The 17775-nt window shown below is 40.8% G+C and overlaps 1 protein-coding gene across 2 annotated transcripts in view; it reads left to right on the forward strand.

Annotated features, from left to right (window-relative positions):
* Nucleotides 1-17775, forward strand: part of EXOC6 (exocyst complex component 6) — a 155157-nt gene that overhangs the window by 115569 nt on the left and 21813 nt on the right. Inside the window, exon 20 of one of the 2 annotated variants that reach the window (XM_075534169.1) lies at nucleotides 1276-1349. The exons of the other annotated variant lie outside the window; for it this stretch is intronic. Coding sequence (XP_075390284.1) covers nucleotides 1276-1349 — 74 coding nt within the window. The remainder of the gene's footprint in view (nucleotides 1-1275; nucleotides 1350-17775) is intronic. 2 annotated transcript variants of the gene reach the window in all.

Raw genomic sequence — 17775 nt, forward strand, 5'->3', positions numbered from 1 at the left:
AGGGTCATTATGAGTTGGCATCGACTCAATGCATGAGATGAGAGCGGTTGTGGCCCGGAGCCCTGTTGGAGCTGCCCACCACTAAGCATTGCACTGCTAACCCCAGGATCCACCTAAACCCCCAGCCAGTCCTTGGAATAAAGGAGAGGCAGTCTACTCCCGTAAAGATTTACAAAGAATTCAACACTGAAAACGGCTCTTAATACCGTAGCAGTTCCTGAGAATTCCACTCTATTGTAGAATAAAATCGAAGTGGCAATACAGAGTATTAGATTTAAATAATACTTAGTATTATCTTTTTTTAAAGGCTAGAGACTAGCATACGCTGTAGAATTACATTATAAATACTTAAGAATGCCAACATTGAAAATAACATGGAAGCTCCTAAATTTAACCCTAGAATTACTATATGACCTTTCTTGTGAGCCAGAATTCTTTTGTCTTCAAAATAACGAATACTGGAATTGTCTTTAGCCTAAAAGTACTAAGATTTTTAATGCACAAAAAGTAAATTTTTGAAAGAAAACATTTTTAAAATCATTTTATTGGGGGTCGTACAACTTTTATCCCAATCCATCCATCCATCCATCGTGTCAAGCACATTTGTACATTTGTTGCCGTCATCATTCTCAGGAAAGACAGTTTTCATAAGGAAAAGAAAATCTTGTCGTAATTCGCCATTTTTGTTTTTAAAAAACTAGAATTTTTTTGTTTCCCCAATAACTCAGTTATTAAAAGGTGTAAACAGACATCCTGGTATTACCCTGGCTTTACAAACAGAGAACATTTTGCCTGTTGCCTGCATGTGAAGTGGACGTCTTACCTTGCGGTCTCTTTCTTGCATTGCTGTTAGCTAGAAGGGGGTTTTATAGAGCATATGCTACAGCCAAGCAGATGTTTAGAAATACAGTGACAACCGTGAAATTGGTACAGTTTCAAAATGCTTTTATAATCATTCGCCTCAGGCCAACAGTTAGAAAGCTCTTCTTGATTGAAGTCTGTTACTTCTCTTGAACTTTATGTAGCATAAACCTTCTAAATATATTATAACTAAGGATTACCGTGATTAACGGGCAGATTAGAAGTTTAAAATTATTAGAACAGTTGTGGTGGTGGGTGTGGAGCGCATTCTCAGCAGTGGGAACTGATGGTTTTAAACAGTCTTCATGTGAAAGGGTTAGGTGAAATATATGTGTCCTGAGGAGAAACTCATTGAGTGCTTAACTCCTTGTATGCTTTGCCATCTTTATTTTTATTATTTCTTTTTTTTAATAGTGTTTGCCAGCTCTGAGCCCGTCCCAGGATTCCAAGGGGACACCCTGCAGCTGGCATTCATTGACCTGAGACAAGTAAGATGTAATAACGCACGCCTTCCACCTCTTACTCTCCCTCCACCTCTCCCTTTTTGAAGCTCCGAGAGAATGTGCGTTTGCATTGAAGCAACTTGTTTCCTTGGTACCTGTGCAATGTGTTCCAACGCTTCTCTCTCATCCTCTGTCTAGCCGCCCTCTCGCCTGTACTTTTCTCATTCCCACCAGTGACGGTTTAGCTTAGTCATTGCTAGTGCTAAGCACGCAACTGAGTCAAACTTTGCAGTTTGGTTTAGGGATCCCTGAGGTTTTTATTACTACATAATGATCTCATGGCTGTGTATGAACATTGGTGGTAGTAACCTTAAAATCAGAACCCAAGTTAAATGTAAAGTATGATGACCTAGAACGGAGTTTGGGGCTTAAAATTTCAGCAAGGATAAGGAAGGCTATTTTTATAAATGGTTTGTTTGCTTCCAGGGGAAAAAAAAGGATAAAACTGACTTTTAAAGGGCAATTCCTTACAATCCTTTCCTGGTCACATAAGTCTGAGTCTAGAGAAAGTGGGATCGCTTTTTAGCTCTTCACTTCATTTTACTACTTCTTTAATATCGCTGCTTTATTATCATTTTTCATCCCTTTACCCTCTTTTCTATCAACTCTCAGTTTTTTCTTCTTACTCCTTTCTTCATTTCCCCCTTCCCCCTCCCCTTCCTTTCTTAATCCTAGGATTAAGGGGGCTTAATCAAGCAGGGAGGCACACCAGTGTGGAGGAGGGGAGGCTTCTAGTAAAGGGCTCAGGAGTGCTAGAATTCAAAACGGGAGCCCCTGCTGCCGGTGGCAAGAAGAGCCACATGGAGATAGAATTAAATGAAAGCCACTGTATATGAGTGAATCTATGCATGGGACGATTTCCTTGGGGGGTGGATACAGCTGGGGCGGGGGCTCCACCATCGCTATGAGTGGGCTCTACCAGTGTGTTGTTGAGGGCAGGACCGGTTGGAATAGTTAAGGATCTCTGACCCCGGAAAGTGCTTGAGAATAAAGCTTTTTTTTTTTTTCTTTGCTGTAATTCCAACCGTCTTCAACAAGTATTTATTGACTATTACACATTCATTCTTGGGAGAGGAAGAATGAGGTTGAAACCAACACAAAAAACAACACAAAATTACGATGAGATTGTTTCATCTTCTGGTGCTTAAAGTTTGTTCAGAGAAGCAAAAGACCCACAATCTTAGGAAGGCTTACTTATAAGACAGTGGACCTTTTGTTGTTGTTCTTGTTGGTAGCCTTCTTGACTCTCTTGTTATGTATTTTTCTGTTTTTCAGTATATGAAGCCTAGGATGGCTGAGTTTATAAAGACAATAGCTAGATTAAGGGTTCCCTGGGGGCGTGCAGGGGGCCTGGGGGAGCTGATATTAAGGAGTACAAGAAGGGAGAAAATGTTTTGAAGATGATTGTGGTAGCAGTTGTACAAGACTGCTTGACAGGGCTGAACTATTGAATGGTATGACACCTAGATTATATCCTAATAAAATGGTTTGAAAAAAATAAGACTGAACCACATGGAAATAAATGGTTCATGTTCAAGTCAGGTGTAGAAGGAAACTAGAAGAGTCATTCCTATCTCTCTATTTCTGAATATTTGAAATATATTTCTGTTTGCCATTTTCCCATCAATCTTCAGATATTACACCAAATAAGGAACACTGTTTTGGATGATCTAGACTCATCCAAACTTTTTAAACAGGGGCCAGTTCACTGTCCCTCAGCCCCATTGGAGGGCCGGACTATAGTTAAAAAAAAAAACTATGAACAAATTCCTATGCACACTGCACATACCTTATTTTGAAGTAAAAAAAACAAATGGGGCAAAAACACCCAGCGGGCCAGTTTGAGGATGCCTGATCTAGATCATAGGTTCCCAGACTTACTTGCTCTACTGTCCCTTTCCAGGAAAAAATAATTACTAAGCTTCTTGGCAATTTTTTTTGTACTATAGCTCACAATCCAGGATAAAGTGTAGGCATCTGTTTTTGCAGCCCTCCTGGATCATTAAGGACTCCTGTCCTCCAGGGGCTGGAATTGCCCACTTGGGGAAACACTTAGCTAGATCTATAGATGATTAGCCTTGCTGAGTTAAGAAACCAAAAAACCAGTTGGTTCCAAATCATGTGCCCTATAGGTACAACAGGATTTCCAATGGCTACTTTTTTAGGAGTAGATCACCATACCTTTCTTCTAAAGCACTTCTCAGTGAACTTGATCCTCAAACTTTTCTGTTAACAGTCAAACATATTAACCCTTAGAACTACCCAGGGACTCCATGAGCTGAGGAAGGCAGTAGAAACTGAAGGCAGTGAATGCTCAATGTCCTAGCACAGTGGTTCTCACCTTGTAGGTTGCGACCCCTTTGGGGGGTCGAATGACCCTTTCATAGGGGTTGCCTAAGACCATCAGAAAACACGTATTTCCGACATGCAGATCTGCTGACATAGGAGCATCCAGTGTGAGACCGTTACCCATGTTCCACCATGCTTCAAGACAAAATATCATTTATTTGTAATTAGAAATAAATATTTCGCAATATATAGTTACATATTGTTTTGTGATTAATCACTATGCTTTAATTATGTTTAATTTGTAAAAATGAAAATATATCCTGCATATCAGATATTTACAGTATGATTCATAACAGTAGCAAAATGACAGTTATGAAGTAGCAACGGAAATAATGTTCTGGTTGGGGGTCCCCACTCCATGAGGAACTCTCTGTAAGGGTCGCGGCATGAGGAAGGTGGAGAGCCACAGAAGAGATGTTGCAGGTTTCTATAAGAAAGAGTTGCCTCTGTGGTAGGGCAGTTTCCCTGAACAGGATGATCTCATAGAGGGAACGGAGTCTTCCACCAGTTTGGGAATATGTGGTTGTGTACTCACTTCCCAGTGGGATGTGGCCGCTTCCTGGAGCGAGTCCCTGAGAGTGGGCACGTGGTCACAGCCCGAGCCCAACTAGGGATGAGTTGATGTGAGGATAACACCTGCTATCTACAAATAACGTCACAGGTAATCTGAAGCTTACGATGTGATAATTTTGCATAAATTTGGATTCTCTAGTTTGTATGATATTAATGAGTTTATAATCTCATCGTAGGATCGTGAATACGACCACATCGTTTTTGTGGTCAATTTCCTGTTCTTTGATATATTCAGAGAGATGGCTGGCTCAATGTATACTGACACTCTGATGCCTGATACTTTTTCCTTCAAAGATAATTATTTGATGACAAAGAAAGCTTCTCATCATAAGCATATAGCTCAATTGGGATTTTTTCACTTACACAGATTTAATAAATATGAATAAATGTCTTTTTGATCAAATTTACTTTTCAAATATATAACAGAAGGCAACAAGTCCTGGTTGGCATATAATTTCTTTAAATGTAATTTCTTAAGACACTTAAGTGAAACAAATATATATTATGAAACATGGAGAATTGTATAATATGTAGAATTATTAAATTTATCAAAAGATGTAGAGTTTCCAGAATAAAAGATTATCTAGGAATAGCTATATGTGTATGTATGGATTGTGATGAGATGTACAGAAAAAAAAAGAGTTGTACAAGCCCCCAATGAAATGATTAATAATAAAAAATTTTAATTTTCCAATAAAGAAAAAAAACTATGTATGTGCAAAACACTTCGAAAATATAGTAGTCAGTGTACAGTTGGAAGTGTCTCGAGAAAAGAAAATTTTGATAAGCCAGTTTTTGACATATTAATTTTCTCAAAGGGCTTAAAAAATTTCCCATGATAATTAGTGCTAAAATTTAATTATTTTCAAATGTTGTATATTCTGAAATGAGAATATGCAATTAATTGTTATCTTATCTACTCAACTTTTGTAGCCTAACTTGACAACTTGAATTTTATTATTTCAGAAACTTAGACTTAATAAACTAATAATAAATTTTTTAACTATCTTTGTTTTTCAACTAAATTAACATTTAAATGGTGAAATGCCAAGAATGGGAATAAAATCAGTCTTGCAGATGACTGTGAAGCCTTCTGTGAAATAGCCCACGGTCCTGCTCCCAGACGTCAGTGATTGCTTAAATAAGGGTGCGTTGCAGTTCCTGAGGTGTTTTTATGCTCCTGGCTTTCCAAAGCTGTTTCATAGGATATTCTTGTAATGCTTTTCTATGAAGAAGCATATTATTGACTCTAATGGGGGTGCTAACACCTTTCTTTGCATTGCAGTCTGTGTCTGCGTTTTCTCCTTTCTCTCAGTCTGTGATCCATTTCTGTCTTAATAGGGGGCTGACAGTTCGTTTCAAGTGTACTTAGAAAGGCAAAGGGCCCTTTCATAGCGCTTATGAGGGGTCACGCTTCTGGTTTTCAGTTTGAATTTGATACTGCTTCATGAATTGCAGGGTATGAAGGATTAGGAAGTAAGTCCAGTGGTCATATTTTACCTGCCCACCCGGACTTTGCCCCGAGGTCAAGCTCCTGATATTTGCTGTTCTGAATAGAGGAGCTGATGACAAGTGTGAGCTGATACAAGAGGAAAGTTAGAACCCTATCAAAGCTGAAGGCTAGAGAATCGGGCCTCAGTGAGAGGCCCGGCTAAAAGATGGATCCGGATTGCCCTCTTCTAAAGGAAAGGAAATAGTTGACCTGCCAGTGAAAAGACGATCATTCTGCAAATCACTGACTTGCTAATGGAAGCCAGTTATCTCAACAACATCTTGAGACCTACTGCCCCAGTAGACAATGAGAAAGATTAGCAAGCATTGCTACTTCATTTTGTGACCACATTGCCTCAGTCCATTTTAAATGTACTGCTTGATGAACGCGATTGGTATGTGTGCTTTTTTTAAACCAAGTAAAGCACATTCCTCCATCCCTTTTTAAAATTAACTCACTAAATAATGAAGACTTAGATTTATCTATACGTGTCTGTTTTCTTGTGCAAAAACCATCTATTAAGTGAAGCATAACCTTTCAAGTGGATTTCAGATGAGTGTGTGAAAACTTTTTGATAATATATGAAAACTTTAGAATTTTAGTCATTTTTATAAGATTATTCTGGGTACTACCTAACATTCAGTGATAATTGTTTATAATTCATTCTTAATACATAGAAATTTCTCATTAAAGATTATTGGAAAATATGATCTATATAACTGAATTGTCCAGGTAACTAACGATTATTTTTTTAATCAGCAAATCTTTTCTAAAATAGCCATTTTCATGGGGGAGGGGAAACTCTGTCCTAGCTTCTTAATAAGTATCAAGCTCACAGTAGATTGAGCATCTATTTAAATGACCCTATTTCACTTTGTGATAAGTTCCTTACTTGGACTTGACATCACTCCACATTTGGCAATATCTTGACCTTCCTTTAACAAGATGGAGACATTTAGGTTGGTTGGCAGATGGTGAGTTAGATGTGTTTGCTGCTAACAAAGCAGCTTCTTGTCCAAAGAATGTTGGCTAATATATCACATCACCCTAGATTAGTGGTTTCAAAATTCCTTCCAGGAACATTGATTTCTCAAAATTATCTTAGAAAAGACCAAGGTCAAGTGAGTTTGGAAACTCTTTCCATACATATACTTGCCATAACACCTTCTCAGCATCTTGCCATGTGTCTTAGGATGTAAAAACGGAGAAGTCCTGCAAAAACCCCATTTCCCAAACTTGTAGCAGACTGTCTCCCTCATTCATTTTGGGAGGTGTTACATGGGACACAAGGAGCTGTGGTTGCTCTAGTAGATACGCATTCAATTGCTAACCACAAGGTCAGTGGTTCAAAACCACCTGCCACTCCAAGGGAGAAAGATGAGGCTATCTGCTCCTATAAAGATTTAAAATGCCTTGGAAACACTAGGCAGGGTCGCTATCATGTTTTTGGTACATGGGACATCTTTGAGATGTACTTTCTGTAACCCTTAAGGAAGACTGTGAACAACTTCTGACATCTGTCTGTGATGGTTTAGGATCACTTTTTTTTAAAGGAATGACTTGTATAAAGGCATAGAAAAAATATGAATTATATATGCAGGAAACTAGAACAGTCATTTAGGATAACAGAAAATAGAGTCAAAGTATACTCAGCAGGCTTAAGTGATGGGCCAAAGCCAACAAGATTAAATTTAGCAACGAACACTGAAAATGCTATACTTGAGTTTTAAAAATTAAACTTAACAATATACAGGCTGTAGGAAATCTGGCTTACCAGGTAAAGATCTGGTAGTTTTCCTTGACTCCCATGGAGCTAGGAGTGTGCAAGGAATTCTTAGACTTAATAGAAGGATAATCTTTGGGTCCACCTCCACTGAGCTCTGGGGCTGTTAGACTGTGCCTGGAGCATTGCCTCATTCCACAGGCACTCACAAATTGGAGCGCACACCAGAGGGAGTTCCAAGACTGGTACGGGATCAGATCCTGCTGTCATAGGAAGAGACTGTGAAGAAATTGGGCATCTTTAGTACAAAGCCCCGAATTTCCCCTTATTGAGGAAAAGCACGCGTGTGGTTCTTATTAGCCGCGGCATGAGCTAGGTTTACCATTTTCTTTTTCTGATTATCGTCATGTGCCATGATCTTATACTTCTCCTTTCCCCGCCCAGGGTTAAGTCCTGTTTTGAAGTCATTGGCCATGAGCAAACCAGGGAAGAAGGAGTGAGGGATCATTTCTCTAAATTCTAGCATTTGAACTGTGTAAGATATATTTGAATCTCATAGCAGATGTGCTTTATTGAAGTGTAGCATATGTTCAGGCACATCGTCTCTGTAACACTCAGATAAAGAGAGAATGTTACCAATATCTCAGAAGAACCCCTCACGCCAGGCCTCTTTCCATTACTCATCCCTGCTTCAGAGCATAACCTTTTAACTTCTGACACCACGGAGAAGTTTTGCTGGATGTTGAACTTTATATAGATGAAGTCATTCAGTATAGCTTCTTGGTCCTGCCTGCCTTTGCTATGTACATGACCAGTTTTAATAAACCCAGGTATGCATCACCTGACATCCAAAGTACCTTCTGTGAAATAGGATATTCTATGATTTGGATGTTGTGCCAACACCAGGTTACATATAGTATATATGTTTGTGTGCATTCGATACACATATCCACATAGATCAAAAGAACCCCGTTAGCTCCTGGGGCCATAGGGTTCTCAGAGCAGCCCCAAGGAGCCTGTTCGGTGGTTGGGCAGGACACACCTGTGGCAGTCTTGGAAGGCACATCAGGTGGGGACTGCAGGTAGCGCTGTGTTTCTGGAGCTAGCTCAGGGGCTATGGTGAGTCATGACAGCTGAGAGACCCCATCTTTGGTACCACAAGCTCCACGCCCATCCTCCTCATTCTCTTCCAAACAAAGCTCCCTGCGCGCCCCAGGCATATGTGTGTAGGACATTGCCCAGTGGATGTTACGTGGTGCAAATCTGTACTCGAAAGCCGTTTTCCAAAACAGTTGTGCACGTGTACCCGTCAGCGAGAAGTGTAGCAGCGTTCCCGTTGCTTCACATTCTTGCCATCAATTGATGCTGTCTTTTCTGTGTCAGTCCGTTCGGTGGGCGGTAGTGGTTTTCCACTGTGATTTTAATTTGCATTTTCTTGACCACCTTTACAACACGTTCATCAATCATCTGCATGTTTTTGTGTGGTTGAATTATCTGTACAGGTTTTTGCCAGATTTTTTACTGACTGATAGACTCTCTCTTTATTCTGGATATATAAGTACCCTGTCAGATATACAAATGGTAGGTATCTTCTCCTGAGCGACATGTTTGTTCACACCTAGTGTGTCTTTATTAACAGAAGCTCTTAATCTTCATGAAATCCAATTTGTCATTTTCCCCCTTAGTTTTTTGTGTTTTGAACGGCCTGTTTCAGAGAATGTTCGCATACCTCTCGTCCTGCCCTGCTGAGATCATAAAGATATTTTTTTCTATTTTTCTTCTAAGAAGTTGTATTGTTTTACCATACATATTTCAGTTTACAGTCCATCTGGAGTTTATTTTTGTGCATGGTGCGGGGTGTAAGGTTCAAAATTCATTTTGTTCCATATGGTTACCCAAATGAAAAGGCCTGTATCTCATTGCATTCGAATATAAAATATTGTAAAAGACAAGGCTGTGAGACATGAATTACATGCACGTCTAGTGTAGGAGCACAGCCATTTCTCTTTGTCGCTCGGTCTACCATCGGCCTGTAGTGCGTTGTTCGTACTCCTCATGAGCACATTAGTGACTTGATTGTAGATTTTTTTCCACTTTTGCACCAGCCTAACTATAATCTCTCCGCACATCAAAGGGATAAAACAATGCAATTCTAGAGTACTTAGAGCAAAGGAGACTAGAGGCAATATAAAAGGAAAAGAAAGAACGAGGCACAAACTCATGAAGCCAAGAATTTAAATTTATTTGTTCACCACTTATGCCCATTGCCTACCAGGTTGAGTGAATGGATATAAATCTTTGAGCTATATGCAGAAGCCTTCTTTGCTGTTAGGAATTGAGAAATTCCCCTTGTAATGGTCCAGAAGTAAGTGTTCTTTAAAAACACCGATGTGTCCTACGCCGTTGCTTGGGACAGTGACTTGTGAAGAAAGTAAAGCATGCGCAGTGCCCACGTTCCCTCTCTCATCAATTTCACCATCTCATTGCCCTTGAAAGGTTTTGAAAAGACATAAAGTCAAGTGGGTGATGCGAAGGGCTGGCAACCAGCTGCAAGGTCAGCCATTCGAACCCACCAGCTCTCTGCTGCTGCAGAAACCCAGAGACGGCTCGACTGGAAGTTCTGATGCAATGTTCACGGCAAGCTCCAGAATTTTCTCTTTGGTGTAAAGAATGCTTCCTCCTGTGAAAAAGGAAATGCAGTATTAAATTACTTTTTCTGCAAGATACTTGCACCTTTCCTTAAGAAAGACAATTTAATTCTTACCAAAATAAGATCCTTAAAAAAAATTAAATAGTACTACTATTTAATGGAACAAAAAAAATGCGATTTAGGAGATAGACAAGGCTTTCTATTCCCGTAAGGATTTTCAGCCTTGGAAACCCGCAGGGCCAGTATTACTCTGTTCTTACAGGGTGTAAACTATGAGTGGAAGTCAACTCCATGGAAGGGAGTGAGAATAAATGTAATTAAAAAGAATTTTTTTTTCGTTTCTGAAGTCCTTCAGAAGATAAATAATTTTTTTTGCCCAGACACCTTACTTTCCACATGTTTGCCGTAAATAACTGTGGATCCAAAGGCGGACCTGGGCCAGTGGGGGGGGGGGGGCACGGTGGTGATGGTGGTAGTGGTGGTGGTGGTCTGTATGACAAGATAAGATCTACTTGGTTCAGCTGATCTCTCCTACCTGCCATCCAGTTCTTCTTGCCAGGCACAGGAGGAGACACTGAGTAATTTGTTTTTCTTTCTGACAACATGGCAGGAATGGCCAGATAAGTTTGGAAACCCATGGTCTAGTCTATGTCCGTTTTTAATGGAGTGGCTCATAAAATGACTCTTCTCTGATTTGATTTCTTTCATAACAAATTACAAATGTTTGCCATATTGGTGTCCCCCCCACCACCACCCAGCCTTTGCGTCTACAGGCAGGATTTTAAAAAATGATTATGTTTTATTGTAAATTAGATGGGGGTTTATGATCGTCAACCCTGAATTGAAGAGTTTAAACTCTAGTTTACCCTTCCCTGCTCCTTGATTTCCCTTCGCCCTCCTGTGGACTACTTCCTTCCATTCCACCCAGTTAACATCCGCCCCAGTCCAGCTGTGGGCAGAGATGGAGAGTATCTTGAGGACTTGCGGTTGGATAATTTAGGGGAGCTATGTAACATTTTGCTCAGATTTGTATTTTTATAAGATGAGGGCCCAGAATTTCCAACAGATTCCCAAAGACAGCATGTGTGAGTCAAAATGATCCACTCACTGCCACTGCTGGGAAGAAAGTGAGAAGCGTTGATGCGCCTGGATCACTGGGGAGGTGCGCATCTTCAGACATTTACTCACCGGTGCTAGGCATTGCGCAAATACATCAATGATCGAGATTGCCCAGAGAGATCTCTACTCTCTCAGGTCGTTTTTTGGTTGGAGGGAGAACCACCCTAAATAGCGATCCTTTTAAATAGCGTTAGATTATATGAGAAGTATAAAACAGGTTAGTATGCTATTGATTGGGGGTGAGGAATGGCTGGATGATCAGGGAAAGCCTCTTGAAGGAAGTGATATTTGAGCAGATAGCTGAAGGAAAAGGAGCCAGCCTTGGGAACTCTGAGGAGAGTTCAAAGGGAAGAGCACCGCTAAGACTTAAGGAATACCAAAAGTGGATTTCAACTCCTACGGGACAGGGTAGAACTGTCCCTTTAAACCTGTACTGGTGTGAATAACTTCATCCTTCTCCTGCAGAGCAGTTGGTGGACTCAAACTTCTGACCCCGCAGGTAGCAGCTTAATGCATAACCCACTAGGCCACCAGAGCCAATGCAAGCATGGGGAAGAAAAGTACAAGCATGAAGCTCTTTGAAGACCTTAAAGAGTTTGGATGTGGTTATGGATTGACTGCTGGTGGTCATAATCCCATTTGAGACTGGCTCTTGGTTATTATGTTAATGAGATAGCCTGGGGTGTGTTTTAAATCAATCTCGTTTGAGATGTAAAAGACCATAATGAACTAGCAACCAGTGAGCAAGCACAGTGGAGGGATAGCTGCCCCAGTGGGGGAAGATAGATGCCCCGCCTTACCCCATCTTCAAGAAACAAACTGAAAACAGGGCCTGGGGCTTCCCTCAGAGCCCACAGAGCTGCACCCTGAAATCGGACTCATCGGCTCCTACGCAGAGAGAAAATAACTGTCTGTTGGTGACGGCCGCTCATGGCGCGTTCCTTTTCTAGCAGCCTCTGCATCACCAAGACAGATGCTAGGTATGCTGGAGCAACAGGCAAGAGATTTAGGCAGGTCATGCATTGATTTAGATTTTTTAAAGATGATTCTGGTTGCTTTGAGGAGACTAGATTGCAGAAGGACAAAATTAGAAACAGGAAGAGCAATTCGAATGTTATGTAGGTAGTCTGGGCCACAGATGACTGAATTGCTAGTGCTTAATTACGGATTATGTAATTCACTATTTCACAGTGGCCTCTTCCACGAGGACTAAGAAATCTCAGTTTCCAGTACTAGAAATAATAGTATCCTAAGCAACTGGTTGGTTTTTAATCTCAAAAATACTGTATAGTCTATAAAAAACCCAACTCAATGCCATCGAGTCACTTCTGGCTCATTGCAATCCTGCGGGACAGGGTAGAACTGCTCTCGTGAGTTTCCAAGCCGAACTCTTCACGGGAGTAGAAAGCCTCGTATGTCTTCAGCAGAGCAGGCGGTAGTTTCAAACTGCTGACCTTGTGGTTAGCAGCCCAGCTAATTTTACTTCTTTAATTTGCAGCTAGAAATCTCAGGGCTAAATTTGTAATCCATTTCTAGTATATAGGACAGTCTCACACTCAATTATCCACTGCCTTCTTCCTCTGCTCACCCAACCTGCCTGCCCTGACGGTACCCAGTTCACGTGTGGCATTTATGTTGTATGGATTTACGTAAGTTGCCTTAAGCCCTCTTAGAAGAGTGAAATGTAAATACATTTACTAACTATTTTTTGTGGAATCCTAAAAATGTTTACAGCAAAACTCATCCATGAGTTGATTTTCGTATTTACTCATTCATTTTTTGAAAAACAAGTGCTTACTGAGTAGCTTCTGTTCCAGATCCTGGGGAAAAGATTGTGAACATCAGACAATATTATCTGAAAGGTGATAAAGCACTACGGAGGGGCGGGGAAACAAAAGCAAGAAAACCGAACCCATGACTATTGGTCACGCCTGACACCTAGTGAGTGACCTTGTAGGACAGGATAGCTAGAACTGCCAGCGGAGTTCCCCAGAACAAGGAAAACAGGGTGATTGCAGTTCTCAATAGTGCAATCAGGGAACACCTCATCAAAAAGGCCATCCTGGAGCTCCAAGAGCTGAAGGTGGGGAGGGAGGGAGGGAAGGAGGGAGGGCAATGCGAGCAGTTGTGGGAAAAGGGTGAGCCATGTCGAAAACTGAGGTGGGAGTACGCTTTCTGTGTTGAAACATCGAGGGAACTGGCATCTGGAGAAAAGTGAGCAAGGCTCTGGCCAAACTCACTGCCTGCTGTCCCATCGATTCCCTCCCCTGGCAAGCCTGGAAGGATGGGTGGAACAGCCCCATACAGTGCGTTTCAGAGACCACCTCCTCTTTTCACCATAGAGCACCTGGGAGATCTGTACCACTGACCCTTCAGTAACAGCTCAGCACTGACTCCACTTGGCCATCAGGGCTCCTAAGGCTTTGGTGTTTGGTCTAAATGAGCTAGGAAGCTTTGAGCAGAGGAATGACATGATCTGACTTAGAATTAAAACAGAATCCTTCTAACCACCATGTTGAGAAGAGACAGAAGAGCCTGAGTGGAGGAAGGCAGCAAGGAGATTGGTTTGGAATCTGTTGCCTTAAGCCAAGAAAGCAGTGTTTGTGGATTGGGCTAAGGGAAGATCGGTAGAAATGGAGAGAAGTGGTTAGATTCTGCGAGGCGCTTCTCTCTGACTCTTCTATGGTCTCTTTCTCGTATATTTAAGGGTTGTTGTTCTCTCATTTAGTTAGCTTGACATTTTGTTTTTTCAATTAAAAAATTATATTAAATGAGTATTCCTGAAAATTCTTAAATAAATCTCCTACCAAGTCAAACTCACTGTAGAAAATCTGCCTTTGTGTTTGACCATTACTCCAGTTAATACTTACAGAAAGATTTGTTTCTAATTTGTCTCTTCTTTAAAAAAAACAACAGAGATGGACACATATGTCTATTCAGATAGATGAGAAAATGAAGCCATGTGTGCGGCTGAAAATAGCTTTCATGAATAGGATTGAAATTTTCTTGGTTAATTTCACCTGCTAAAGCATCCCTAGTGTGCTAAAACTACATTTAACTTAATTGTCACGTGGATTATTTCCATGCAAAGGAAATCGTTGCCTATTGAATTAGTATCGTCTAAATGCAGAAATTAATTTATCTGGAGACTTAAGAAAAAAAAGTACTTACCGTGCTTAGAAACTTCCTCACAAAATCTGTGAAAGGATTGTATAAGGTGTTTCTTAAAAACAATTAGTTTTCGAGTCCCTAAATATGAGTGACGTTTGGGGATAGACATTCAAAATAAGAGATAAAGAAGATGGAGGATTAAGAAAAATCACTTGACCTTATGAGAAAGAGCAGCGAGCAAGAGAAAGAACGAACTCGGAAAAGTGAAGGGAAAACAAAGTCGGTATGAACCAGCGGCTTAGAACGGACACTGAAAACATGACAACAGCGAACGCAAAGAAATGGGACCTGGGAGAAGCAGCAGCAGGGAGAGTAGGCGATTAGCTCAGAATTATAACAAGGTATCACGAGACTGATAAAGACGGAAAGCAAATCTATGTAGGCAGGTTTCCCACCCCAGAGGGTGGGCAAACTGCAGCTCGAGAGCCATTATCGGGCTTTTTGGTACATTCATGTGGCTCTGAAGTAAAGCTGAGAATTTGTAAAGCATGATATTTAGATCATTGTGATTGCATTTGTTTGTAAAAATATATTTATGGGTCTGGAATACGTTTTAAATTGTTGCGAGGGACAAGATCGGCGATTCGTCTCCAAAGTTTGCTGACGCCAGCCCTACACTGGTGTGGAAAATAGGAACCTACCAAGTTCTATTTGTAGGAAGATATTATATAACAAACACAAACAATTTGGAGCAAATGGTGGAAAAATCTTCTTTGTTGCAATGGGAGAAAGTCCCTCTTAAATGTAAAACCTTTTTGATGCTTCTGGAGTGAAATAATTTTAGATCACTGACAGTCCTTTCCAGGTGGAAGGGTGTCATTTTATCTTAGACTCGGGGGCTTGTTCTTTACTTAAGAATAAGCAAACTGGGGACAGGAGAGGGAGGGGAAAATTGAGGAGCTGATACCAAGGGCTCAAGTAGAAAAGTAAATGTTTTGAGAATGATGAGGGAAACACATGGACAAATATGCTTGACACAATGGATGGATGTATGGATTGTGATAAGAGTTGTATGAGCCCCCAATAAAATGATTTTTAAAAATGCAAATTGTTAGTGCCCCCCTCCTGTGCCTGTACTCGACAGGAGAATATTGTCTAGTGATTGTGGTTTGAGGTGTGTTGAACCTCCTGAGAGAAAACTCAACGATGTGATCTTTGGGAATTTACTCACAAGGTGGTTTTTCTTTTTTGACATCAGTTTCTCTTGGTAAGCCCATAGCCATCTTCTACTTTGCAAGTTGCTGCTAAAGCTTTAAAGTTTCTAATGCCTCTTTTTAATCCCTGTGATTGTGAGGAGACAGAACTGTGCCAGACAAACAAACCTAATAAAGGAGCTCATGAGGACACCTACCCCAAACCAGATTCTGTCCACCCGCAATGCTTCCTGTTCCCCAAAGGGGTTTGCCTCTGCGTTACCGGGTTTACAATCTGATTCTTAAGAGGAGAAGGTGAGGTGAGTTTTTAAATAAGTCTACTGCGTTTCTAACGCCACTGTAGGTACCGTCCATGAGCCATGTATCAGTTTCAATGCAGCACTCTTAGCTGTAATTAGGCATGGTAATGCCACTAGCGCTCATTTTCTCCTTTGTAGATATTGTAATTTTCTATTTGTGTTTTCCTCACATAAAAGTTCTAATATCAGTGACTCCGAGAAAAACACTAACTCATTCTTAAATTTTATTTTCCATTTACAGTTCTGTTACCAAAGTAATGTGTTTAGTAATGCTTGTTCCAAAAAGGAAAATTAAAACAGGCAAGCATAGAAGATATTTTAAGTAAAAACCAAGACATACACATATATATTCATGGTCTGATTCTAAATATACAGTATTTTAAAATTTAAAGTTATTAAAAGCATAAAATATATTATTTTTTTACATGAAAGGAAACAAGACATCCATGCTTCATTCTTACTTAATTCAGGAGATAAGATGGTGTTGCCATTGCATTTTAATTAGGAAAGAACATGTTACAGGTTTCAGAAGGAAAGGTGTTTGGGAAATAAGTAATACATCTTGGGAAGATGGGACATGACTTACTGAAGTGACAGTTTGAGAGATGGGTTGGTTGGCATTCAGGGAGATAGAGCTGGAAATAAAGACCAGCGCATTCCGAGAGACGTCTTCCTTGAAGGATAAAAACAAAAGAGTGAAACAAAAAGGCCGCCAGAGCTTCAGGGTGATGTGCTGGAGAGAAAGCCGGCTGCAGCGTGGAGCCCTGCTTCCCGTCATGACCGGGCACAGCCTTGGGAAGTTGCTTGTGTCCCCAGCACTTTCAGAGATGCATGTTAATGGTGAGGTGAATTCGGTGAGGGAAAAACATATGTAGTTCTCTTTTGGGTAGACCTTCGCCGTAGTGTGCTTTGTCTTCATTGTCCAAATGAGTGAATTGTCGGAAGAAGCCTGTGTTCACATTCCCTGCCATCAGATCCATTCTGACGCACAGTGACCCTGTAGAACAGGGCGAACTCCCTCTGTGGGTTTCTGAGACAGTAGCTTTACACGAGTAAAAAGCCTCGTCTTGCCCCTGAGGAGCAGCCGGTGGTTTCAAACTGCTCACCTGTGGCTAACAGCTCAACACAGAACCACGGCATCACCAGGGCATACAGAAACCCTCAATTGGTCAAATCAGCAGTTCCCGTTCTGTCTGTACATGGTAAGGTCAGAGGGATACAAGGCTGGCGTGTCAGGTCTACATCGTGGTGAGCTATGAGGAGCTGACATGGCCTTCAGCAACGTTGCTTGGGAAAGAAGTACCCCGGGTTCTTATCCCCCTCATGACTTTTTTCCAACCCTTTTACTTGTAGTCTTCTTTGTTGTATCATTCCCCCAAATGATTCTAACCTGTAGTGGGAAGGTTCAGCTATACTTCACCAGAGAAAGGCAGGGAAACCCTGAGAAATACATACCAATCTTTCCCTCACAACTAACCCAGGGTTCCCTCGGAGGGACATGGCCAAGCTTTGGGAGTTCCGAAGGAGGAATTGTTTGGCTATAATTCTTGCCACGGAGACTGGGCGTCTGCCAGGGCTTTACTTTGAAATATCTGTCTTCTGCTTCTAATCTTAGGGCATCATAACATGCAATTCTTTTACCACTAGTCCAGTGTATTCTTTTATGATGAGGAAGAAGACACTTTTAAATAACAATTATTTCCACTATAATTAAACAAATCTTCTTTTGTTTGTATTATATTTGTTACTATATTGTATACACACCCTGCTTGCTTAAACTTGTCCTGTGACTACTTCACAGGAACTTTCTTTAGAAGTTTTAAAGTCTTTGACTTCTTAAAGTATTAATGGGATTTGCCCAAGTTGTAGTATCCGAATGCT

Source organism: Tenrec ecaudatus, chromosome 16, assembly GCF_050624435.1.
Source record: "Tenrec ecaudatus isolate mTenEca1 chromosome 16, mTenEca1.hap1, whole genome shotgun sequence".
In the NCBI taxonomy this organism is placed as follows: Eukaryota; Metazoa; Chordata; class Mammalia; order Afrosoricida; family Tenrecidae; genus Tenrec; species Tenrec ecaudatus.